The 26,217-nt window shown below is 43.8% G+C and overlaps 2 protein-coding genes across 2 annotated transcripts in view; both read left to right on the top strand.

Moving 5' to 3' along the window:
* C12H10orf90 (chromosome 12 C10orf90 homolog) overlaps nt 1-9,729 on the top strand; it is a 69,059-nt gene extending 59,330 nt beyond the window's left edge. The window contains exons 7-9 of the mRNA XM_075107754.1: nt 6,836-6,899; nt 8,133-8,232; nt 8,811-9,729. Of these exons, the coding sequence (XP_074963855.1) occupies nt 6,836-6,899; nt 8,133-8,232; nt 8,811-8,849 (203 nt within the window). The 3' untranslated portion in view covers nt 8,850-9,729. The remainder of the gene's footprint in view (nt 1-6,835; nt 6,900-8,132; nt 8,233-8,810) is intronic.
* Nucleotides 9,730-22,750: 13,021 nt separating this feature from the next.
* The window catches only part of ADAM12 (ADAM metallopeptidase domain 12), a 190,411-nt gene continuing 186,944 nt past the window's right edge, over nt 22,751-26,217 (top strand). Inside the window, exon 1 of the mRNA XM_075107644.1 lies at nt 22,751-23,004. Coding sequence (XP_074963745.1) covers nt 22,887-23,004 — 118 coding nt within the window. The 5' untranslated portion in view covers nt 22,751-22,886. The remainder of the gene's footprint in view (nt 23,005-26,217) is intronic.

Below are 26,217 nucleotides of genomic sequence, written 5' to 3'. Positions count from 1 at the left end.
GGCAGTGTAAGTTGAAGGTTACCATTCAGCTCCCACCACGGTGCCTGCTGTGTTTCTCTGGATTTCTATCCAAATCCTGTATCCTTAGTAATATTTTGGAAACAAGTTTATACCTCCTCAGTCGTGCTTCTAAAACTTTCCAAAGAGCTTTATTGTAACTGCAAAAACCTGGAGGGCAAGGATTGCTGTTTGTTTGTTTGTGTTTTCAAAGGGCTGGTTTCTTGAAGCTCTACGCCAGGGAGGTTTTTACTTGGACTGTAGAGAGAGGAGAAAACGGCAATCGGAGAATCCGCAATAAGGGTGCAACCAGCAAATCCTGCAGCCACTAACATCCTCGTGGTCTTCAGATGCCGCTGGTGGTTAATGAGTTGTTTGCAGCCACCAGCCTGTCTCCGCTTGTGTGTGACTTTAGTTGTGCCATTTCTCAGGTTCCTTTCCCAATCGAAATTCATAGCTAGCAGTAGTGCCACCGATCCTGTCAGCACCTGGGCTTTTGGTTAAGGCTGACAGTTCTGAAAAGAGATAAATCTGCAGCCTGGTAATTAAATTAGGAAGACGAATGACCTATTTTTATTCTATTATTATTCATCACATTCATTAAAGCAGTGCCTATGAGTCAGCTAAACACAGCAGCACATTGCAGGTCACGGGCAGTGGGTTACGTGGTCCCTTGGGAGCCCGATGCTTGGGCTTGCTGTGACGACAAGGGAGGAGGTGATGCAGTGAATGAGGCGACCAGCACGTCCCCTCTGTGCCCTCATCCTTGCGAAGGGGGGAGATAGCCAGCCGCAGTGCAAGGAAGGTGGCAATAAATTGGAAAATCTTCAGATATGGATGATGACAGCATTGAAACAATGTGCCTTATAACAGGTGACTCACAAAGTTCAGTCAATTCACTGGGGGATAATTTCATTGGAGTCTCAGAGTAGCCAAATATAAAACTGAATTTTTAATGACAGGCTTTTTAATCCAGGAGTAAAAGGTCTGATTTCACCTATTATTAGAAACTGAATCTAAAGAAGTGGGGATTAAGAAACTGGTGCAAATTTTACCAAAGAATAAATTAATCTTTTGATGCATTTACCAAGAACTGTCATACCTTCTTCATTAATTGCTGCTTTTTGAAAGAAATGTTATTCTTTTCAAGACTACATTCTCTAATCAAAGATTACTTTAAGAAGGCCAGGTGAAATTCTTTTCTGGATGAAACCCATGAATTGTTCAGGTATCATTTGGACAGAGGGGACTGAAATCTCCATCATGCCCAAATTTAGTTTAGTATGAAAACCTTTTCATAAACCTGTAAACTTTACAGCTTTTGTAGAGATACTTGTGATGCTTTCCATTGTTAGGACTGAAATATTAAAGAAGATCAGAAGTCTCAATGGCCACAGTGTAGGACAGGCCTGAACAGCCAGAAAGGCCATGAGCCACCTTCCTGTGGGTCCTCTCAGGTGAAGGACCACTTCTGAGCTTCAGCATTTCTCTGAGAGGAGCAGAAAGCCCAGGCAGTCTTACCACCCAACCTTCAACTCTAATGGGTTACTGCATTTTTTGTAAAAAGTACCAAAAGCTCATGAGTTGAATGAAGCTGAAGTAATTCATTGCATGAAGTCATTGAAATACAACATGCAAACGTTTGGGCAGCACCCCTGGGTGTAGGCACTGGTTTATATTCTCTGGATGAATTCCCAGTCTAGTGGTAGGGGCGTGCTAAGCTGAATGCCACCTTGACATTTATCTTAGATTCAAGGCTAATTTATTTTTTAGGGAACTGTGGAGTTAAAAAAGCTGCATTTAAGAAATGTTTTGTATCTTAGCACTTCTCTAGGTGAATGGGCTTTTGGTGAATTATTTTTTCAGTTCAGTAAAAAAAGCAGTTTAATTAGAGAACTACCACTATCAGTGCTTTGCATTTCAGGGACTGGCAACACATCCTCAAAGGCACATTTCTAGCTCAAGATTCTCAAACTTTGAGAATTTGCATTCATGTCAGGAGAAAATGTATGTGTATTCTGACAGGCAGAGCTTGGCCTTTGAGAAATTTTGCCAGTCTTTTTCTTTTTTAAGTTTCAGTGATTTAGTGGTAAATAGGAAGTCAGGGGATGGTTCCAACACAATCATTTTATCTGCTCTCTGTCTAAACATTTACTAACTTCCCGAGCAGAAAAGTTATTCGTCCTGTCTGAGGTGCAGTTCAGCATTAGTTAAAATATATTACAGTGATGACCCATTTACCTTCATTTACAACTTGCTGAAGTGACCTCTTTCTCCCACTATGGATGTCAGACCACTGTTGCACACGCTGTTGCTGTAAATACCAGAAGCTCAGTAGTTTCACAAGGTTGGAATAAAATGCCAGTGAAGTGTTTAATTCCTATCTGTCTATACTTTTTTTAACCACGGTGCATCACTGGAAATGCTGGGAATATCTGCTTTGAAATACCTTCTTTTCTATCCTTCAGAACAGTTTTCTCCAAAAGTAATGCAAGGCTATGAAATTTGATAAGGAACTTTGATAAAATGCAATTTAGAAGACTATCAACCTGGGTAATTGTCCACCTTAGGCCCTACTTTGATCTTTGCTTGGTAGGAAAGAATGTTAATTCAGGTCTTCATGATGTGTTTGGCATGTTATTATAGCTCTGAATGTGTGCTGCTCTTCCACTTTGAAATACTGTCCTCTCATTATTGAATATTAACAAACATTTAAATGCACGTATGATTTTTATTTTCTCATTTATGCCAACTTTTATTATTTTTTCAGTTAACTTTTGAATTCTAATCCTAAAATCCATCAAGGTTTAGCCTTATTTCTGTCTGATTTTTGCATGAGATTTTTTTCTTATACATAGTGACCTGAGAGTGAGCTGAGAGATACTACATGAATGTTTACCCCTAAGTGTTAACCTTTTGACTCCAAGCTGCCTCACAAAGGGTATTTTCCTAACCAAGATTTTTTTTTTTTTTCATGGAGGATTTTCCCTAAGCTCTCTTTTTAATCCTTCCCTTCAAAGCCACCGGCACAGCCACACACGTAGTTCCAGGCAGAATCGTGGGCAGCGATGGGTCTGATTCCCTTCAAGACTGTTTCTGTGCCATGAGGAGAGGATTATTCTGGAGGAACAGCCATACCCTCCAGCACCCGCACAGTGCTCAGCCTCTGCGGTGCTTCCCACCGACTCGAACACAGAGGCCAGCCTGTCTTAGCGTCTTGTAGAAAAAAATACAGTTTAGCTTGTCACGCTGTTTACAAGATAGGTCACGGGCCTGCAGATCCCCAGCTGGGTTTTTCATCCCTTGCAGGTTCTGGTGGCTATGCACAAAGGTCTGGAAATGCGTATGTGTCATTAGCAGCTTTTATTTAGGAAAAAAGGAGGGGATGCCTAAAACAATTAGGTTTGTTTCAGAAATCCTACATCTGAGAATTCCTGGAATAAAAGTTCATATATTTGAGCAGATGTTACTCAGCACAAAGGATATAAACCTTGGCTTCGGTGCTTGCCAGTCGTGTTGCCTGATCGTATCACATAGTGCAGGAGGTCCGCCTTGACTTACTGTGCGAGGGCTTGGTGCAGATAGTACAGGTTTCTGCTGGGGTGTTATTTCCAGTGCCCTCAGATGCTCGTCTGTGCCCAAGGACAGGGCAAGACATGAGGAACTGTCTGTGACATCAGGCATCTCGTACTGAGGACCGTATTACCACACAGACAAAAAAGATGCCTGAATTTGCTGTGCAGCATGAAGTGCCTCTTATTTTCGTTTTAGCACTGCAGAGAACCCATAGTGATGGCTTTATACATTTTCAGACTGATCCCATGCCGTTCTCCGGGTTAGAGGACATGCCTTGTGGGAGGGGATGAATCCTGCATTCCTGAGCCATCAGAATAAGGTGTGCAACCTCGAGCAGCAAGAGAATATGCTGAGGCTGCTCTGAAGTGTGCTGGGTTCCACACTGGTCCCAGAAAATCAATGACCCTGGACCCTGATCCTTCGCCAGGACCACCTGGGTCACAAGCAATCTGCTCCCTTAGGTTCAGGGTTATTTGGACAGTACTAGCATCAAAGTGCTTATTCCTTCTAAGTTAATGAACATGTAAATTAACATAAAACCACTCATAAATAAAAGGTAAATTACATTTTTCTAGCAAATTGAGCATGTTGCTTGTGTGTACTGAAGATTTAATAAGCATGATTAAGTGTAGGCAAGCGCTGAGTGGAGAAAAGTAAGTCCTCAGGCAGAGAAGGCTTTGCAGCCTCCCCTCCTTTCTCAGTTTGTGTTTTGAAAACCGTACCAGTTCAGAATGGGAACTGCGCAAAACTCCCTTTTATTTTCACGTTGAAATACAACAGTGATCTTAAAGGACATGTAGCATTTTCCTGAGAAACAGAATAATCTGAGTACAACTTTACCTCAAGGTGTAGCTCCGTAAGCTGCTTGGGGCTGTTTGGTTGCTAAGACATCTCCCATAAATATCCCTGTGAAACATTTGGTGTCTTAAACAGTGGGGAAGCAAACCTGGTGGGGAAGGGGTCTGTCTTTGGGCAGTGGTTGCTGGGTCTGCTCAGGGCCAGCATCTGCACCGGGCAGTTCTGGAACAAATTATTCTCTGTATTTTCTTCTCTGCCCTGATTATTGTATTTTGTCTCTTCAGTGAGATGGCAGAAAGAGGCCGACGTGGTCCCTGCTGTGATATATATTATGTCTTCTAAACTTCCTTGGAAAATGGAAGCATTAAAAAGTTTGCACCCATATTTATCTTATAAACATGCTCTGCAAAGATACTGGCAAATACCTTTGATGTTCAGATTACTGTGACTACACAGGGCATCATACCCCTGTCCTCAGTGCCCCGGGGAAACTGCCTGGGCCTGGCTGGGCATAGGCAATGCTCCGGTTGTCCTTGTTTTCAGAGACCAGAATGTAAAACCATTTCTTCCATTCACCTGAACTGAGAAGTTCAAATTACAACTATCCACGTTGCCTGTATGCATCAGGGTGGCAGCTCATGCACCACAGGGATGCTCCTTCCCCTCCTTTGGATGTGTCCTGCAATACGGAGGGGTGACCCTGCCCCTGACTCCCCACTTTTTCTTCCATCCTCTTGGTGTAAATCTAAATGACATAGCTGCGCAGGCAGCAGTCCTCTTCTTCCTTCTCTCCCTGATAAACGTGGTTAGACATAGTTTCCTTCATCAAGAATCAGTTCTGATTGCATATTTACTGTCGGGGATCGGGTGCACCCTCAGTAAGTTCGCAGATGACACCAAGTTGGGCAGGAGTGCCTATCTGCTGGAGGGCAGGAAGGCTCTACAGAGGGATCTGGACAGGCTGGATCAATGGGCCGAGGCCAACTGTATGAGGTTCAACAAGGCCAAGTGCCGGGCCCTGCCCTTGGGTCACACCAACCCCAGGCAACGCCCCAGGCCTGGGGCAGAGGGGCTGGGAAGTGCCCGGCGGAGAAGGCCCTGGGGGTGCTGGCTGACAGCCGGCTGGGCATGAGCCAGCAGTGCCCAGGTGGCCAAGGAGGCCACCAGCACCCGGGCTTGTGTCAGCACTGGTGTGGCCAGCAGGAGCCGGGCAGGGATGGGGCCCCTGTGCTCGGCACTGGTGAGGCCCCACCTCGAATGCTGGGCTCAGGTTTGGGCCCCTCAGGACAAGAAGGCCCTTGAGGGGCTGGAGCGTGTCCAGAGAAGGGCAGCGGGGCTGGGGCAGGGTCTGGAGCACAAGTGTGCTGGGGGGCGGCTGAGGGGGCTGGGGGGGTTTAGCCTGGAGAAGAGGGGGCTGAGGGGAGCCCTTCTCGCTCTCTGCAGCTGCCTGAGAGGGGCTGGAGTGAGGGGGGGGTCGGTCTCTGCTCCCAAGTCACCAGTGACAGGACAAGAGGAACCGGCCTCAAGCTGTGTCAGGGGAGGATTAGGTTGGATATGAGGGGAAATGTCTTCCCTGCCAGAGCGGTCAGGCCCTGGCACAGGCTGCCCAGAGAGGTGGTGGAGTCACCATCCCTGGGGAGGGGTTCAAACACTGTGTAGACGTGGCACTTGGGGCCATGGTTTAGGAGGCCTGGGGGTGTTGGGTTGACAGCTGGACTTGATGATCTTAGACATCTTTTCCAACCTTAATGATTCTATGATTTTATGTCTGCCCAGCTTGTATGAACACCATCCCTTCCCATTCAGAAACCATTTTTGCAAGGAAGGTGTTAAAATCACCTATTCCTGAGACACACTGACTGCTAAGATTGGTAATCATTTTCCCGTGTCCAGGGAAATGCTGATTGGAATTATCACAGATATCTTTATACTTGATCAGTAAAGATTAATATAATTTTCCTCCTCCTAATGCTTGGCATAATTGTTCACCGCCCTGCAAAACAGGAGTAAACTGACTCAGAATGGTTGTACCAGGCCAGGTTGCCAACACACATCAGATGTGGTCAGTGTACGCTGGTGCAATTGCCTGTGTGAGCATGTGGGGAAAAAAGATCACTTGATGTAGCAGAAAACATCGCTGGTTCTTGATGTGAGTAAAAGACGTACACAGCTGCATGTGACAATGACAAAAGTCATGTGCATTTAAAATAAATTAACTCTGCAAGGAAGGTGGTTGCTGGGAGTCTTATCCATCCTTCCCTTTCTGTAGAGCAGCTTCCAGAACCAATTCAGCTCCAGACAAAGTTGTTAAATGCCTTTCCATTGACCTGGGGAGATTTGGATCCGGCCTTAAGCCATCAAAAATTTAATCAGAAATATCATATCATGACTACACGGAGCGTGACATTTAAAATTTCAGTAAATGCATATTCCTCAAATATTAACTTTATTTTCCTTCTGCTAGATAACCTCTTCAAACCAAAAGAAAGATTCATTCCAGAGAAGGAGATGCATATGAGATCTAAAAGGTACAATTCGCTTGGGTTTAGAGTTCACTGCGAATCACTGCCATCTCACGCCTAAGGCAGTGTATTTCCACGTCATCTTCATACGCTGTAGGGTTGCTCTGTCACGCTGCTTGCCATCCTTCTGAGCAGTGCTCATGTTTCTCTTCCAACTGTATCAGTTTGATACATTTGGGTCAGCCTTGCCCTTTCAGCATCCTTTTTCTAGTGGTTTCAGATGGCATGGGGTACCTGCAGTGTGAAAGCTGCATCCCTGAGAGGTACCTCATGCTGCACCTTCAGAAATGTAAGCAGTACAGTCCCTTGGGGTTTTTTTTTTTCTCATCCTGATTATGGTATGTAGTGTGGAAATTACATCAAACCGTTAGAAATGTGGTGTCTGACCTTTAACTGCATTGCACTTCGTGCCATCGCTTACAGCAAGGAAAGCTGCAAATGGCTACCATGCAGAATTCACCTTGTTTTTAAGAGTGCTCAAAATGTGTCCCATTTCTCTTCTCCAAAACACAATCTCCTGGCTGAGCGCAAACCAAAACAGGCTGCTTCAAGAACTCAGTGTTGCAAAATAGTAGGAGGAAAAATCAGAACAGTCATTGTATGCATGCAAAGAATCGGACCGCTGCAAAAGAAGGTCCCACGTTCTTTTCAGCCCCCTGGGAATTTTATCACTGATTTCAATGGAAGAAGATCAGGCCAGAAGTCACTTTTTTGAGGGAAACTTACATTATTTTTAAAATGACAGATTATGTTCTTCTTGATAGAAAGAGTTCCTAATGACAATGTTAACAGTCTGCAGTCTAATGATGGTTTTCTTATATTTTAGAAAAAATACTTGAAAATAATTGCTTGATATTAATTTTGTAACATAAATATATTAAAAAAGCGTAGAGGCTGAATTCTGGTGTGAATTATGTTCTATAAATTGAAACCAACTCTACTGAGCTCATTAGAAGCTACACCAGAATTATGCTGCTACATTGAGATAACCCAGTCCTGTCCCTTTCTTTACTTTTTAAACATTTTAGTTATTAGAAGCATTTTCAACAAGTCAGATTATATATAAAAACATTATTGTTAATAATTTATAATTACCGTGCCATAAATCTAATACAAGTACTTAGAGATGCCCATTAATGACAAGTATTGCATTGAAGGCAAACATTTCCTGTAGGAAAAACAAATTATTTGCGAGTCCCGGGGGTGATGTGTGAAGTTAACTTTCTAAATTCATTCCAGGATTTATGACAATTTACCTGAAGTAAAAAAGAAACAAGAAGAAAAACAGAAACGGATCATCATCCAGAGTAACAGACTGCGTGTTGAGATTTTTAAAAAGGTAAGGATTTACTCTGAATGTGAAGGACAGCTTTGTAACCCTTCTTTGCCTGAGATAGAGTCCGTAGAGGCAGCCCCTGACGGGAGAGCCTGTGCTAACCCTGTGCAAACCCTGAGAACAAAGGATGTTCTTTAAATCTTGTCCCTGGGGTTAGGTGCTTCTTTAAACTTAAATTAACAGCCGAACCTTGAGTTGGAATGAGCACGCAAGACTTTTTTGTTTTAAAAATGAGTAATTAGTTAGATGGTAGAAAGCTGGGTTAGCGCAGTTAATCCAGGTGCAGATCTGAGGCATTCCCAGGCAATCTGCTCCATGCTGCACGCAAGTACCAGTTTTTCCTTGTTTAAGTGCACTATTCCTCCATGTAATGACACCCTTCCTGTCCAAGATGGAAAAGCTTTCAGCACTTTTTCTTATTTATCTTTTTTTATTTTTGCACAACGTAGCTGGTAGATTTGAGGTCTGAGAATGCTAATACCACCACCTCACCTACAGTATCACTGAAATTTCTACAGTTATAGGCACCTCATGTATTTTAACAGTATCTTAAGGCTAGTTTGGTTTTTTTTTTTTCCTAGCAATTACTGGACCAGCTCCTTCAAAGAAACACAGAGTGACAAAAGATTCTCCTGCCCATCATCCTAATTGGATCTTGAATGCCTTCGACTGCTAGATAAGCCATAAAATTTACTGTTATTTCAATTACCTGGAAGTATTTTTCTTATCTTTGGCTCTTTATATAAAAGAAAGATCATTTATACTTCAATTGAAATCTTAAGGCAACTTTCAAGTGATCAAAAATAGCCTAAAAGGGAACACAGCTATTTCAGAGCATCGCCTTTTGGTCAGGTTACCCAGAGGAAATAATTTAAAGAATTTTTAATGCAAATACTGAATTACAGTGGTATTATTTATCTTAATCTTTTAAAAAGTATTTGTCTCTGTAGCAACAGAACTGGGTTTATAAGACCTGGAAAACTTATTTCTCTGAAGTATTCTATTAATTGATTTCCTGTGAGTTAAATCCTTGAAGTAAAGAAAAATGAATATCATTATTTGTTATGTTTAGAGACTAGCTGAAATAGCATTACCACATAATCACAGCAGCAGCAGTTTCACATTAATACTTAACATACCAAAAGGGACCAATATTTTAGCTCTATGAAGAACTCTATTCCTGTTTATATAGTGAATCTACATAGCAAGCTTACCTGTTAAAGAGCAATATTTTAAAATTTGATTATAACACTGGTTTTCATGTTTTTCACTGTAATATATATTTTACTCCACTTCTGTGAGCATTAAGTATTTATAGAAAAGGCATATTAAGAAGTGGTGCCAAGGAGTATGTTTGCATCAAAACTGCAGAACTAAAACCATCTGTAACATTTCCCCCCAAAATATTTAAATCTTTATTTGTACATTTTGGAAGTAAAAACAACCAGCTTACAAACCAATGGAGTTTATTTATGGAATAAAATATGAATATAATATTGATCCAACTGCTATGTTTTTATTTGGTACTGTTAAATATAACACAATTATTGAAACTGCATGAGAAGTCATGCCTTTGCATGCCACAAATCCTATGGTAAAAAATATCTCCCATAAAAATCGTGGCAAGTGTTAGCCTCTGTTGTATGAACACACAGATGATTATGTTTGAATGAGGTTGGAATTTGGCCTTTGATATCTGTGCTTTATTTTGCTAAACTAGCCTGAGATGTAAGGTCAGGTTTTTTGGAATAAGGTTGTTTGGGAGCTGGGCTTTGGCCACCGAGATAGGCTCCAGCTGCGTGACCTGTACTGGACATGAGGAACCTCGTTATATTCTGTGCTCTGACTGTCTCTGTTGGTTTATTCTGCCTCTTTGTGTTTCAGCTTCCCAGTCTGTAAAGTAGGATTAATAATGTTAATTTTTTCTCACAGAGAAGATAGAGACTTATTGAACAAATATATTGCATTCCAGATAGATATTTTTAAAACCTCATCAATTAGTTCAATACATTTCAAGAGGGCATGTAAGGTAAGGTAATGCTGGCTGTGAGGAAGAAACTGCTAGGGTTCTTCCCAAAAAAAGGTCTTTTTAACCAAGGAAGTAATGCTGTACTGGGAACTGAAGTCAGGGCTGGACCACACGTAGCTCAAAGTAGAACTTGTAAAAGGGACTGCAAGAAGAAGCATCCTCCAAGCTTCACAGCTCAGCTGTGCGGTAGATCTGCTCTCCTGTGGGTTCGTTGATCCCTCTTGCTGCTCTCCAGGAAAAACATGTGGCCTGCCTCAAACAGGAGGGCCTTTCTCTCTCTGGTGGACTTCTGGGTCTCCACCACAGAGTGATAAATTATAGCCATAAACACACCCACACACATGGTCTCCTTGACTGAATCTGAAGGATTATCTTTCAAGCTTTCCTCCAGTTATAGCTCACTACAACAAGTGAGAGACATTTCCTATAGAAGCTGGTGCCAAAATCCCCTTGGATTTTAGCAGGAACCTAGCATTTTTCCCCCTTGGTTCCTTAGTCTCTAGCTTCTTGACTTCAGAGAAAAGCAGCTTTGGTTCACCAAATATGTACCCTTCAGGAGAATTATTTCCTGCAGACATCCTTAGAGAAATACTACATACATTTAAGCCTGCTTTACGGTATACATTTAAGCCCGCTTGTAGTCTTACCCTAGAACCATAGCAAGACATTTTGGTGTGGAGACAAGACATTTGGTATTTGATATCCATGGGGGTCTGGATGGGTTGCAGAGGAGCACACAGCGAGAAACTCAATGCCTGGGTCAGGGATGTCCCGAGCTATGGGACTGACACCTCGTGCCACTGGGAGAAGAGAGCCCCAAAACTTTTCCACCTTCTCTGGCAGAGCAGAAGAGCCAGAGGCTTCCCTGTTAGGAGTGAAAGAGTATTTTACACTCAAATGAGACATTTGTGCTGCAGGATTCCCGCAGGCTAAAGGGGGATGGCTTAATCTAACTGCCATAACATAAACTTCCTCCATGCCCATACAATTTTATATGCATATGTAAAAATATATATATATATGTTTGACATGTTTCTCACTGTCTGGCTGGGAATAGCAAACAGAGGAGCTGATCATCCTTAGAAATCATGGCACCCAGGTGCTTGTGAGGAATGAACCATGTGGGTGACAGGGATGAACAGCACAGGGTTGGTGTGACATGGCTCGGCCTGGTTTCTGCCCCTTGGCACCCCCATTGGCATGCCGACCAGGGCAGGACACTTCTCAGCTCTCCTGGTTTCCTCTCGTTTCTGCTGACCATTCTTGGATACAGGGTACCACGCTGGCCTCCTACATCCTCACGTCCCCTGGCTCATGAGTAACTCCACCTTCTCACAGACTTAAAGCTGGTGCACTATTCACAAAACCTTTTGGCTTTGTAGAAGGGTTATTTCCAAATGTTTTTATTTTCTCTCAATGTAATTTTCAAAATCCGCAGGACAAATATGTGGCAATTTGAGGTGGAAATTCTCTTGTATAAATAAGCGTGGGAGTATATCTAGTGAGCAAATTGCATAATGTAAATCACTGTCTGGAAATGTTTTATATGATATGAAACCTTTGCTTCAGAAAACCAAAAATGATCTCTGCAAACCTAATTTCTCTTTCTGGGCCTCAGAAAAGAAGGTATCTGGTAATGTATCTAGCAAACAATTCTGACATTCATTTCAGCTCTACAATCCAGTCATTGTAATAGAAAATAGACTGTACAGGAAAATGTTACTTCAGAAAAACATGAGCCTCACAGACTTAGCGCTATACAAGCAGGCATCAACTTAATGAAGTTTAGAGTTAGGGAAAAAAATTGGCATAATTTCACTGCGGACATGCAGGCATTTCAAAGTAAAGAGTACATTTGCCATCGGATAGTACTTGACACAGAATACTCCCCAGCCTAAATTGAAGATCACCCACACCCGTCAAATACTGGAATTTTCCTTCTTGTTGCGGGCTGTTTGAATCCGGGTTCTCCGGATGTCGGCCCATGCCCTGTGTCTTCAGGAGGGACGCGTTTTCCTGCTGGTACAAGTATACAAGTGTTAACATCTCTGGTAACAGGCATTTCCATTTGCTTCCCATCTCCCTCGTTCGGTCGTGTCTCTTCACACTGCTGATTTGTACGTGCCCACAGAACAGTATTTAATAACAAATGTTGGTTGGGGTGAGATGTTGAGACAGTTTGGGGGCATTAAGGCACAGAGCCTATGCAGGTCTGCCAACACATTGACTTGGCGTTCTCCTTCTGAAACAGAAAGCCTCTCAGTAGGGTTGAAGTTTTGCATTATTCAAAATGGAGCTCACATGGGGAACGCATAGTGTTTTAGGTGTGCAAGACGTGGTGTTTGTTTGCTTGCTGGCGTCATTAACTTCATCTGACAGAAATACCTCATTAAGGGCTGAAAGTCATTGCAACGTCAAGCACTGAGGGTTACGGTATTCTGGGGATTTATTTTAAACCGAAATATTTTCCTGTGTATGCGTATGCAATTCATTAGTTACTTCTCCAAGTTTACTCAGCTGGTAAGATAGATGAGGAGAGTGTCTGGGTAAGACTTTCTAGGCGTTTTGTTGTTGAGTATCTGGGATTGGTCACGTTAGTGCAATGTTTTCTGTGAGAGAGCTGATTTACAAGGAAAACAACACAGAAAAGCAGGGATAAAGTTTCTGGCAGCTCTCCCCAGAGGAAACCATTCCCCGATGCATCCACCGCACTAACAGCTCCATGGCTAAAAATACCCCAGCTTGTCTCGTCTGTAGAGATGTTTGCCCCTTTGACTTTGGGGACAAAAATGCCTGTGTGCTTTGATGGGTGGGTCATTATCTTTTCAGGAGCATAGGCTGGCCACTTGTTCATTGACAGAGTAGAGCAGTGCACAGGGTTGTCCCACAGGGTCATATTTCATGTAGCACCATGAGTTAAGCCTGTGTAGTTTATTACTCAGTATGCTTCTTGCTGAGCTGGGCTACGGCCGGCTGGATGCCTGTGAGATGCCCTCACTGTGCTCCCCTGCTGCCGTGGCCACAGGTCAGCATTAGGCAGTGGGGGGTTGAGAAGTCCCACCCCTAGCTGAGACCATTCCCAACCTGCAGTTGTCTGAATAAAAGGTGACTGGAAAGCAGTGGCACAAACTAAAATGCGATGGATTAAGATAAAAGGAGGTACTGGATATCTTTCAAATATACTGTAGGTAAAAGAAACTTAATGCATGTGTGAAAAAACTTATTAAGCTTTGATTTAAATACGCCTCTACTGATACCACAATCACAAAATTCCTTGCCCAAAATCCTTATTCAGTGAGAGGAGCCTGTGAGGGTCATTGCGTGGTCCTAGTCTGCCTATTGATAATGGCACCTAGTGTGGGGGGCTCTGGGAGTGAAACATGTCTCCCAGCTGAACTACCTGGAGGCATTTTGGGAGGTTACAATTTCGCTCTTGCAGTGTCTGTTTAGTTACCACAAAACTGTTGAAAGAAGCATGCCATGTGAAAACACATTTCTATGTTGAAAAGAAAAACTATCCTCATCTTTAAGTCAAGCATCTTACTTTTCCTAGTTCTCCTTGGCTCCGTACCAAAGCTGTAGGAGGCAGAATTACTTAATATCCATTTTAGATGACCCACAGAATAAGATAATGAGGTGTATCATCACCTTACCATCTGCAGAGTGATTAAAAAAATTAAAAAGAAAGAAAAAAAGAAACTGCACAAATGTGCTCATGGTACGCACAATTATATACAATTAGTAAATAGGAAAAGTGCAATGAACTGCTTGAGGTTCATGTTGTATAAATAGGAATATGAAAAAACAGCACCTAATTGCAGAGATTGATTTTTTTTTAATATAAATTGGTCACGGCGAAGTATTTTTAAATACTTTTATCTTCTACGGTATCTTACAATGGCTAGACTATAGTTACTGTGTAAATATAGGACGATCCTTATGCAAACACATATTACATGTAGGCTGCTCTGTGGTTCTAGAGTTACTACAGGTCTGCAACTACCTTGAGAAATTGCCGGTAGAAAATGGCAAAGACCCTTTTGAAACCATTTGAGCCTCATCTTCTCCCTCGCGCCATCTGTTAATATACCATCTAATGTGCACTTGCAGCTCTTGAAGTTGTGCTTTAAGAATGGGGAGCCTTCCGTTTGTATTTCACATTTCTGTGCTTTTTTAGAACTTTTTGTTCCCTAAAGCAAGCACTTTGTACCCCCTCTGGGATCATGTGAGGAAAATTAATAAAGATCGTGACCAAAGGGTGGTCATGGGAATGGCATCCAGTCTGAACTTGGACTAAACAGAAGATTACCTGACAATGGTCTCTGAAAGAAAGGTACCTCAGGAATCTTTTTAATGAATTCTAATATATAACTGTGGCCAGGGAGTTTAAAAAAACCCAACATATTCAGGACAGGAGTCTGTTTTTGTAACTAGTTTGTCCTTCAAAATTGTGTCACTGCAGAAGGAGGCAGGGAGTTTGGCTAGAGACAGACACGTGCCATGATTTGGGGGAGAAATGGCGAGGAAAGGACAATTCTCTTCTCCACGGATAAGTAACGGGCTGGATGGACGGCGCAGCTGCCCGAGGACTGCCCAGCCAGGGCGGCTGGACGCGTTGCCCTCGACAATAACGCTGCTCTTCAACAGCATTGCAGTGAGGTCAGGGAAAGGGAATTACCACTGTATTCCTCACTGCCGATTTATAGAGAAATAAACCAGTGCTCAAATACTATATCCACATTAGTTCTTCATGACTAATGTTGTTACAATGAATACCAGAGGAATTAGTAATGAATACCCACTTACTGTAAAGTGTCGCCAAATATATACTTAACTTGTAATGCTACTGGGAGCACATATATAATTTTTGTGTTTGTTATCATGTAAAAATATAACTTTGAGGGCTCATTGGTCTAAATTTAATTATGTAATAGCATAAGTTAAACTGCATGAAAGATGTATAATTATGGGCTGACTGTTCTAATGCTATTAGCTGATGTTACAAAACCAACATTTTCCTTCTATTTGTTTTAGTTTTGAGAGGTTTCACTTGCTGTGTTTGTGACCCAAAGCACATGAAGGTTTTGCAACAGAATCTAATGATCAGAAAAGGCCTATAATGAAAGAAGCTCTATTTCACTCTTCCTTTCATAAATAATATGAGATTAAGACCTAATTGATTTCATTCTCCCATGATGTATACCACAGTGCTTTTTAATGATTTCTCTCAAATTTCCCATTAGGAATATTTATTTTTCTTTAAAAAACCCCCAAACTATGCTGTCTTCCTAATTTACTGTCCCAGCATTTATGATGATGGATGTTGCATTGTTTTGTGGTTTGCAGAGGGCTAGACAGGAATGTTAAAAATATATGACTTCATAATTTTTCAGTCTGAGTTGAATACTGTCCTCTTGTGAGACATGTAAAAATTTGTGTGTTTTATTCTTTCTTTTGTTTTCAGGGAGACAGTGAAATTTGTAGCAACAGATCAAAGTGCTTATTCTCAATGTCTGGTCTGAAGTAAAAAAAAAAAAAAACAAAAAACATATTTAGTGGGTTATTTGTCATATTTAAAGGGATTTTAGCACAGGAAACCTACCTGCCATGCTCTCAGAAATGTCCTGTCTGATATGAGGATCCTGCTGGAGAATCATCAATTCTCAGAATGGGTACTGAAATTAGTAGGAAAGCTTAAAATGATGTTTCTTCCACCATGGAAAAATAAGGATCTATTCAGGTGGTCTGAAAAATAAAGAGCTATTCTCCCTATTAACAAGAGATAGGATGAGAGGAAACGGCCTCAAGCTGCGCCAGGGGAAGTTTAGGTTGGACATTAGGAAAAACTTCTTCACCGAAAGGGCTGTCAGGCATCGGAACAGGCTGCCCAGGGAGGTGGAGGAGTCTCCATCCCTGGAGTAACTGGAGTTACCAGAGTAACTTGGACATTTTCAGGATTTTTCTGTAGGAGGCTGTTGGGCAGAAAAACGTCAATGCTTCTTCCTATGTGGCAGAATTTCTTTCTCACTACAATAAATAGGGGTTGATCAACAACAGAGCATCAGATGGGAAGAGAGCGCAACCTTTTTTTTTTTATTTTGCAGAATATTAATTCCTGTCTGATAACATTAACTGAGCTGGTGTGCCACGAGTCCTCACTGTGCCCTGCAAGGGAGAGCGGCGCTCATCTGTTCTGCAATAGCTTTGAGTAAGAAAATGGCAGCGTCGGAATGAAAAGTAGAGTTTTAGGGCTATGCAGGCATGCTGAAGAAGATTGTTTATTTAGTTATTCATTATTATTTATTTATTAATTCTGAAGATAAGTGTTTGGTCGTGTGTCATTATAACAGAAAAGAGTTTAATTAGTGTGGTTTTTTTCTTTTCCTGGAGAAAGGCTGGAAGAGGAAAATGTCAATGGCAAATTCAGTGTGGGGTGAAGCCAGGAGCTGAGCCCTCCATCCCCTGGGATGTTGAGGCTGTTGGGTCAGGGTGCTGGCGGCTGTAGGGGTGCCCTGAGGCAGGGAGGGTGCCCCGAGGCAGGGAGGGTGCCCCGAGGGAGGCTTAGCTGCCGGTTGTGGCTGTGCTCCTGGAGAGCTCTGTGTTTGCATGACCAAGGGTTTATGCTACAGGAAAAAAACGTAACTAGGGACCGTGTGAGGTTTGGGTTTTTGTGTTTTAACTGCTGAAGAATTTAGGGGGTTGCTGTTGTTGTTGTTAAGGTCCTGTATCCTTGGAGCGGTGGGTTTCTTTGTTTGCTCTTGCTTGAGCTCCTCTTGGCTTTTTCACCCTTGGCCCTGTTACAGCAGCCTGCAACAGTCTCTGTGTAGTTTCCCTATAAAGTAGTATATAGAGCTTAATCAGCATTAAAGCAGAGCTTACTCCCCTGCTTTGTTAGAGGAAAGGAGCTGTTTTCCAAAATGATGTTGCAGTGGAGGGGTAGGACGAAGTGGGCAGTGCAGGCAGGGGGAGAGGAATGTGATGAGCACGTACCACTCGCCATCAGCCCTGCTATCCTTCTTCCAGGCAGAAATGATGCTAGCAGGCAGTGTTCTCCAAGCATGGCGTAATGGAAGGGGCTTGCTCCCTCAGATTACATTTTATCCCTAAGACAGACTAAAAATACAGCATCTCATTTATAAAATATATAAATAACTTCAGGGTGGCTGTGTCAATTTTACTTATAATTGAATATAATATTATCATGCTTTATCATTCAAACAAGGCAGGGGTTGGTTTAGTTTCTCCTTTATAAAAAAAAAGGTTTCTAGAAACATTTCAGTTTTGGTGTTCTGTGATCCACGGTAAAATTAATTCAGTATTATATCCTGTTGATCAGCTGTAGTGGTTCAAGGTTCTCTACAAGTGCAAAGGACCAAGTTACTTCAAATAGCTCAGAGACAGGTCTTGGAAAGAAAGTCTCCACTCAACAAAAACCCAACTTCATAAGCAATTCCCTTGCATGTGTGCGACTAGGGAGAAACTGGGTATGTCCTTGGTTCTCAAAGTCAGGAGAAGTCTATCCCTGTAATTAAACTGAGCTCTGTTGGAACTTGTGGGGCACCAGCTGGGCACCGGGAGTCCAGTAACTCGGACAACCAGGCAGACCACGGCCTCGTGGCCGGCAGAGGGGAGAGGCGAGGTCTGGCTGCAGCGCGGTGCTGGCAGGTCTGCCCTCTGCTCCCAGCCGCGCTGGCAAATCCAAAGCTTCGGGGCACAAATGTCAGATGAATTCGACGTTATGGTACCCTTAGGACAGGAAAAGAAAAAAGCTCCTAACCAAAGTAAGGTGCTGCAAGGGGAGTGGAGGGAAGGTAGGAATATGTTTATTGATAACAGAAAGGAAAGGTTGCTGACGGTGCATTGTGTTTCACAGGCTTAACGGCTTGGTTCAGGCTCACTGTGCTGCTCAGGACAGCATGCCAGCTCAGCAAGGCGTGCTGGAGTGCACGCTCACTAAATATATGGAGGGTGGAAACTTGCCCTCGTAGAGTAGGAAATCTATAGAATGCAACTTCTCTCAACTGTGTGCAGTAAACAATATTTACAGCCGTATTTTATTTCAGTGTGCAGAGCTGATGGACGCTATTCTCCGGAGCATGCTATTTCATGGCTGACGGTTGTGACAGAGGTCTATAGCAAAGCTCTGCGGCTAAAGGTCATGCTGTATTATGCTATATCTATGGCTGTTAATTATAGAGGACTGTAATCTGCCACTTGCAGTCACAATTCAGCAGGATCTTGATTTTGCAGAGAGTTAATGAAGTGAGGAAGGACTGGAGACACAAAGTCTCAGCAGCTGGCTAGGGGACACAGAGTTTTCAAAGGGAAAAGCTGTTTTGTTTTGTTTTGTTTACTCTAAGAGGCAAAAACTTCAGCCTGGAGGCCCCAAAACTGTAGATCCCTGTAGCTAAGCCCAGGCAAGTCTTCATGAATTTTGGCACATATAGGAATTAAGGGAGTTGGATTTCTGGATAACGCTCGATGCTGTGATCACAGTGAGGTTTCCCGAATATCCAAAAGGAGATCACGGCTGATTTGGGAAGATGTGAGAGCAGTGTTACAGAGGCGCTTTCTCCCCACCAGAACCTCTTTTCCTGAAATTCTTCTACCTAGGTCTCATCTGCCACTCTCTGAGGTCGTTTTTCCTCTCTTCACTTAACTCCAGCTCTAACACAGGGATGCAATTCCAGCTCTAGCAGAGAAGGGCAGCAGACATACTTTCCTTTTCCTTTTCTTTTTCTTGTACTCCATACCCTGTAACGTACCATAATCCACCTCCCAAGTGCCATATAGTTTGCTACAGTGCTTCCGTCTAATGTCATGGAAGCATATAATATCGTAGTCTGGTGGTTTTAGACTTAATATATGTTCTGTCTGCTCCTTTTATTTTTTCATGTTGTCTCCATCAGTCACTAATTCCTTCTTAAAACTCCTCTTCTTTAACCAAGGGGAAACTAATGAAAGTTTATGTTTCCCTCAGCACATCCTCCTTCTTTCTGGTGTCTGTACGAACCCATATGTTATGCTTATTTCCAGGTAAGTTATTCCACACCAGTCTCTTCCAAATTGCTCTCTTCTGAATTGACCTTTTCAGTGCCATGTGAACTAAAGCTCCTGCATGAATTAGTAATTTGATAACCAGAGTCCAAGCCAACTGCCTGTATTGTCATACAGTCAAATATTAACTGTTAAAAATCACAAGTGCTCTTTACATCAAATGATTTTCATGTGTAAATGCAAACTGAACGTTAAGCTGCTTCAACTTGACCTATTAAAGTGACACAGTGACACAAGTCAGAAGCAGGTGTGAGAGCTGGAGAGAAAAGGATGTGCAGCTGTAGCCCTGCTAGGGGAATGACAAGAGGTAACGATTAATGCGGGAGACATTCCTGAGCACCCTGTAAGCATTACCAATTCTCACACTGTCCTGGCTGAAAGAGGCCGTTAAATGTTTCCAAGGCCTTTCAAGGGCAAGTGGGGGCGATGCAGTTGAAAGAGATGCCTGAGAGGGGTCCTGATAGGATCTCAGAGATCTTTGTCACTTTATTCCTTGGTCTTTCCTCTAGCCACAGGTGACCCACAGCCGCAGGGTGAGGTATTTCATCCGCACCTCTCAAAGTACAGAGGCGCTACAGCAGTTGGATCTGTGCTTTTCAGTTTGTAGCTGGTGGCTGGCTTGCTTTTCCTGCAGGGCAGAGGCTGAGGCTTAAAGCTGAGGGCAAACCAAGCTACCAGCATATGCCCCCCTCTGTCTGTGGTAATAGAGGAGAAATACCAACGTGTTAGGTTTCCCTTTCCAAAGGAGATAAAGAGCAAAAAGACTATTTAGCTGTTCATATGCTGTTTCTATTGCAGGATAGGCCTAAACTAGTGTGGAGTGGAGGGCACGCCTTGTAAAGAAACGCTACTTGTGGTTGAAGAGAAACTAACTACATAGAGTAAGGAAGATAAGGAGGACAAAAATGAAGGGGTGGGGGGCAGGGTAAAGTAGTAGCAGAAGATACAAAGGTAAAGAAAACCCCAGAAGCAGTGAGACACCTCCACACAACACCCCCCCTCCATTCCTCTTCCCCTGACAGTGCTAAAGAACAAAGGTGGGAAGGATGGCTGGAGAGCCATCGCCCGCAGGAACAACCTGGCGAATCAGGATTGTGGCCCCCTTTGAAGCAGCCACACAACCTGGATGCAATTTTCATTTCCTGCAGGGGAAACTCAGCCTTGTTCTTCTGAAGTGGATAAACCAAGCCTCGTAAAACTAATTGTGGGAGGTGGTTTGACATGAGAAATTAAAAGTCAAGGTTTGGCCTCTCTCATGCACGTTGTAGTAAAGCAGGGGCACTTCAGATCAACTTCGCTTTTCCTTGAGGGATTTCTTTCCAAAAGGGTTTTGAAATGGCTGTGAAATTGTACTGTTTTTCTCCAGAGCCAGAGGTAACTGTAATTCAGTAGCATTCCTACATGGATGTCGTTAATAAAATATTTGGGGCTCTTTTGTGACAAACTGTCAATTTATCAGCTTCAAGCCCATAAAATGAGCATGGCAAAATGCAAGTGTTCCTTTCTGGTTAAGTTTCAGGGGAGGAGGAGGAACCCTGATAACATCTAGTTCATTCATGCTAGTGACTGACCAAGATATAATTGGCTCCATATTCTCTGTTAGCGAGTATTTTTACTCAAGATAAAAATACTACCATTTAAGCAAAAAGCCATGTGGGATTACCAAAACTCTATTTAGAAGTCTTTCATTCCTTTGACTGATTTTTTTAATGGAGAAAATACCTTCAAAGAATAAAAATGTCTACAGGGATTTTATGGTGGCCTTCCACAAACGAATCGTCCGGTTAACTTTTAACATTTTTGACCAATGTGCTGTGCGGAGCACATATGTCCTTAATGAGATAGTCGATAGAGTTCATTAGTTTATATTTCAGGGGATGAAATGTTGCTGACTATAGCTGCTAAAATGTAATTGATAATGGGCGAGTAGGGAAAACGTAGCGTTTGGGTGTTTAAAGCTATACACAGGCTAATCCCCGACTGCTCGCAAGGATAGGGGTTTCCTGGGAAGGGGCGTGATGAAGAAGATGTGTGCTGCTGAGGTGAGACTTGAGGGGTAAATGTAGACAGAGTGCAAAATTCAGAGCTACTAGTCCACGGGTCCAGTTTTGGGTGGAGAGATAGGGGAGAAAATGTACTTTTTAACTGCGAAGCAAAGCAGCTAAGAGGCCTTCCTGCATGTGCTTCATGATCCCAGCTCTTTTCCAGGTTTGTCTGTGCTGAGATGACCTGACATTACGACTCTCATCCTTGGGGTGTGACTGTCCGCGGGGCAGTTCAGAGACCTCTCAACTGCCCAAGCAGGCATGGTGCTGGGCTCCAGCTTGGGAACTGCAGCATTTTGCTCCCATTGAGTTTCTGTGGGCTCATTTATCCTCTAAACTGGGGAAAGTCATAGTCCAGATGATTGTGAATAGCTACAATTCTATGTATTACTATTCTATATACTACTCTGCTCCAGAACAGACCCAAATCTGAGGTTCCAAACTAAATTTTTTAAGTAGGATTGCGTGGCTGTTGTGCCTTCTGATGTACAGACACATATTAGGTCAGTTTTGCCAACACTTTCATGCACAAGGAACATGGGGCCAATTTGCAGAGTTAAGTAGCAATATCCAAACTGTGAGATTTGGGAAGAATCTTGAGAAATTAAAAACAAATCTGCACAATAAAATTCTGTCAGGATTTACAGGATTAGGGTCTTTCTTGCTATTGCTCTACAGCATTCTGCGCAGCATGTGGGCATTATATGCATTTTGGTGGTACCTTAAGGAATAGATAATCTGTATTTGGTTATTCTCCCAGACAGTCGGTAGTAATAATTTAAATGAGGAAGATTTTAAAAAATGCATCTGGCAACTCTGTGGGTGTGTTGTGTTTTTTTTTCTTTAAAAATTTTTTAAAATAAATTGGAGACACCAGAAACAACTCTGAAAGAATTATGAAACCAATAAATAATCCCCAAGCTCTAATGTATGCAGATGACTTTCCAGACGAAGCAGCCAGGGCAGCAGAAATGGGGAAACCTTGGCAGCGGGGGGCGGTGGGGGGGAGCGAGGCGCTGCGGGGACCGGGGGGACCCTGGGCCGGGGGGGACCCCGGAGCCCGCCCGGTGCTCGGCGCTGCCGCCGGTAGCGGGCGGTGGGACCCCGCGGAGCCCATCCGCGGAGCTCATTTGTTCCATGGTAAGGAGCGCGGTGAGCGCAAGCCAGCACGGACAGGCTGCTCATTTATTGCAACGGTCAACAGAATTTTCCTTGCCAAAAAAAAAAAAAACAAACCAAAAAAACCAACAAACCAAACCCAAAACCCAGCCCCAAACGTCTTTAAAAAGAAAAAAAGAAACCCAAACCAAAACAACTCTTTCTTCCTTCCCCCCCCCCCCCCCCCAAGAAAGCAGAGCCCAACTCATCAGCAGCTCATGCAGGAGCAGGAGGGGTTTTGGAGTTAACTGCATGCAGGAAATCTCTCACATCCTGAGTCCCAGCTCGCTCCTCTCTGTAACTGTATATTATGGTGCTGCTCTCCAGCCCCAGCTGATGAAAGTTTGTCTCCCTCAGTCTGGGCTAAGATGTCAAAGCGTCTCCATGCAGAGCAGCAGCGCTTCCCTCCTCCGCACCCCCCAGCCCAGATTTCCATGCTGCTGCTCAGCCTCAGCTGGCTCCTGTTAGCATCACCCAGAGCTCAAGGTAAGTTAACGATACAGAGCGAGATATTTGTTTTTCTGCAGTACTTTCTCACCCCCCACTCCATTTTCAGGGGACGAGCAGCAGAGGAATGACTCTAACAAAGTCAGGGCCCCCAGCAGCTCCCGCCCGCGCCGGGCCGCCTCCCCCGGGCGCTGACTTTGCGCCCCCCGCCGCGGTTCTTCCGCCGCTCCCCGGCCTCCCCCGCTCCGCGCTGCGGGAAGGGCGGCCGCGGAACCCCCGCTCCTCTCCGCGGTGTCGGGATTTCCGAGCCTTTCCCGGTAAAACCCGGCTTTGCAGCAGCCGGGGTCCCTGTGCCTTTGGGGGGGGGGGGGGGGGGGCTGGTCCCGGGGATCCCCCCCAGTGAGGGGGTGCCCTGCGGGGTCCCGGCTGCGGCAGGCACGGCTCGGGGAGCAGTTATCCCCTAAGGGTCCCCTGCAAACAGCCACCCGCGGGCTGGGGCTGGACTCGGGGTTTGAGAGTATTGTCAGAGTTCGGGCTCTGCTTCCAGCCGGGAAGAATTGCCTGAAAAAGCCAAATACTGATGGGAAAAGCGTCCTCGCGGGGTAGAAGTTCACTCGCTGCTCCGTTCATTCAAAGCGAGCACAAGTCTGGGATCGGTGGCTTCGGTTTTAAAGATGTTTTGCAGCACTGGCTCTGGGCTACCCGCGGCACGGATGGGGAGCAGCCTAGGAAAAGTGACTCGTCTCTTTGTACGGCAAGGCTGGGGCTTGCTCAGGAATCACCGGAGGGCCCAGGCCCCGTCCTCTTCGTTAAGCGGCAGCTGGCGATGCATATTTTATGTGAGAGAGGAAGGGAGATTCTCGTGTGTAAATACATGCAACGGCGCTGAAGAGCGCGTGTCTCCGAGTTTGTTTGTTAGTTACTACAAACCCTTGTCCTGGGTCTTTTTTTTTCTTTTTCATTGTAACTTTAAACTGGGTAAATGTTTGCTTGTCTCCAGTTTTATGCACAGTGACTTGCTCTGGGCTTGCTAAGAAAGGTAGAGATATACTTTATCGTGTTGGCCGGCACATGGAAATCCTAGGGTAGACAGAGAAAGTTGTCGCGTTTAATTGAGGACTTAGGATTTCTGTTAATGAATGAGCAGGAGCTGAAGCTTTGCTTTGCCTTTGTGGGAGGTCTTCATTTCTCTTCGTCAATACTGGTATTTACACCAAATCAGCCTGTTGGGGATAAAGGCTGCATAAATTCTCAGGTAGATGAGAAGAAACAGGTCCCCGGTTCCCCTGTGGCTGTTCCCTTTGCCTGGGTCGAGGGTAGGTTGGTTTTGGGCCGGGGCAGCACGTTCCCCTTCTCTGAGCACGGGAGCCACTGTGGCTGGCCAGGCCCCTGCGTGTTTTGGACACGCTAGGACAGAGGGTAAACTTGACTAAAGCATTCAGGAAAGTTTGAGGTAAGATGCTGCAAGCACTCACATACGACAGAAATGAAGAAACGAACAAAACTTAAAGTAGTTATCCCTACAATAAAATAAGAAGGCAAACTGTAGGTGGCCTAGATCTAGCATATAGATGAGAGCGCCGAATGGGAAGCGGGGTAGAACTGTGTTCTGGGATTCCCTAAGAGCCAAACTGAAGGTTTGAGGAAACACAACTCCGGGGTTATGTCTGCACTAATGAATTAAACTTTCTGTAAAATTTGTGTCAGCTGCTCATCTTTATGGTGCCCATCTCTAGACGTCTAAGCTTGAGCAGCACTGGTGGTTGCTGAGCCTTGCAGCTCAGGTGGATTTTGGGTTTGCCTCGCTACATCTTTCCTACTCCTTTCCTTAATATGTCTCTGACTTGGCTCTTTTTTGCATCTGCTGCCTGTGTGCTCAGCGAGCATCCTCTCCCTTAATTCCTTTTTTTTTTTTTTTCCTGTGGAAGCAGAGAACAAGCTTTAGCTTTGCCAGAGTATGTGCTGCTTTCTTGGTCACAGAGGTGCTGAAAGTTACAGCCACGTGCTTCTAGACCGGCAAAGCTGCCTGGTGACGAAAAGTCCTCTTAGCTGTGCTGGCACACATCTCCACTGGGTGTTTTGAAGTTTTGCAACTTCTGCCTCAGCTGGCTTTACTGCTATGACTGCTCTGGGCCCAGTATTAGTGATCTGAGGTGCTGCCAGGACATCCCAATTTTTACATAAACACATGCTTAGTGATTAAGACAGAAGTTTAAGTTACGATATGACTTGAGAACTGGTTTTGAAATGTGACAAGAGACATGCATAACGTGGGGCTGTCCAAGTAACAACTCTAATATTAAACAGAAATTATTGGGTTATGAGCTAGGCGGCTTAAAAGTAGCCTTGCCTCTCACTTTCAGTTTCCCTTCCAATATTTATGGTTTTACAATTGCCTTTTCCCACTTTTCAGTATTGCTGGCTCTTGGTTGCTGCCTAAAGGACCTCATGGACGAAAAGGAAAGCTAACCGAAGTACCAGCCTCAACAAAGCAAAATTAGCTTTGCTATCCTGGTGGAGGATAGCACCTCTAGTAGGATAAGGTCTAATCTTATAGATTTAGTCAAATGCCTTAAAATATACATCTCTCTAAGCTTTCTGCAGAGTCGAGGCCTTCCTGTATCTGCAGGGCAGACAATGAAAGTGGTGGTGTATAAAGGTAAACTCCTTTGTGTGTAAACTCTTAAATCTCTTTTGGATATTAGGTGTTGCTGGAAGAACAGCAGAAAAATGAAAATCCTAAAATCGCAGTCAAAAATTCTTTACCTTCGATTAAAAGAACTTTCTGACAGCTTTCATTTTCGTTATTGATTGCAACTGCATTGGCTGTCATGGAAATAAATTACAGAAGAAGAAATCTTCCCTTGTCTCTCGCTTTAAAACTGGTCTCTCCAACACACTCTGTGTTTTAAGGCTCACTTTCAAATACTGTCTTCTTTCAAACTGTTCCAGCATTTGTGGCAGATATTTACGGTCTGTGTATAATCACCTTCTTGTCTGACGATTATCCCTATCAGGTCCCATGCAGATAGCCTGGCATGAGCTGTCACTGTCCACGGGGCTCCGCAGATCCATGCCAGAACACACCAGCTGAGGATATTATGCCCACTCTTCAAATCACGTTTGCATCACTAACTCTCCTGCTCGCTGGGGAGCTGCCGGGTTGTTCGCTAGTGTTTTGCCGAGCTTCTCATCTCTTGCTTTCCTTGAGACTTTTGGAAAGGTCTCCATCCAGCCACAAGGAGCATCCTT

Source organism: Phalacrocorax aristotelis, chromosome 12, assembly GCF_949628215.1.
Source record: "Phalacrocorax aristotelis chromosome 12, bGulAri2.1, whole genome shotgun sequence".
NCBI lineage: Eukaryota > Metazoa > Chordata > Aves > Suliformes > Phalacrocoracidae > Phalacrocorax > Phalacrocorax aristotelis.
The sequence above is the reverse complement of the archived record's forward strand: the minus strand, read 5'-3'. Positions and strand labels throughout refer to the sequence as shown.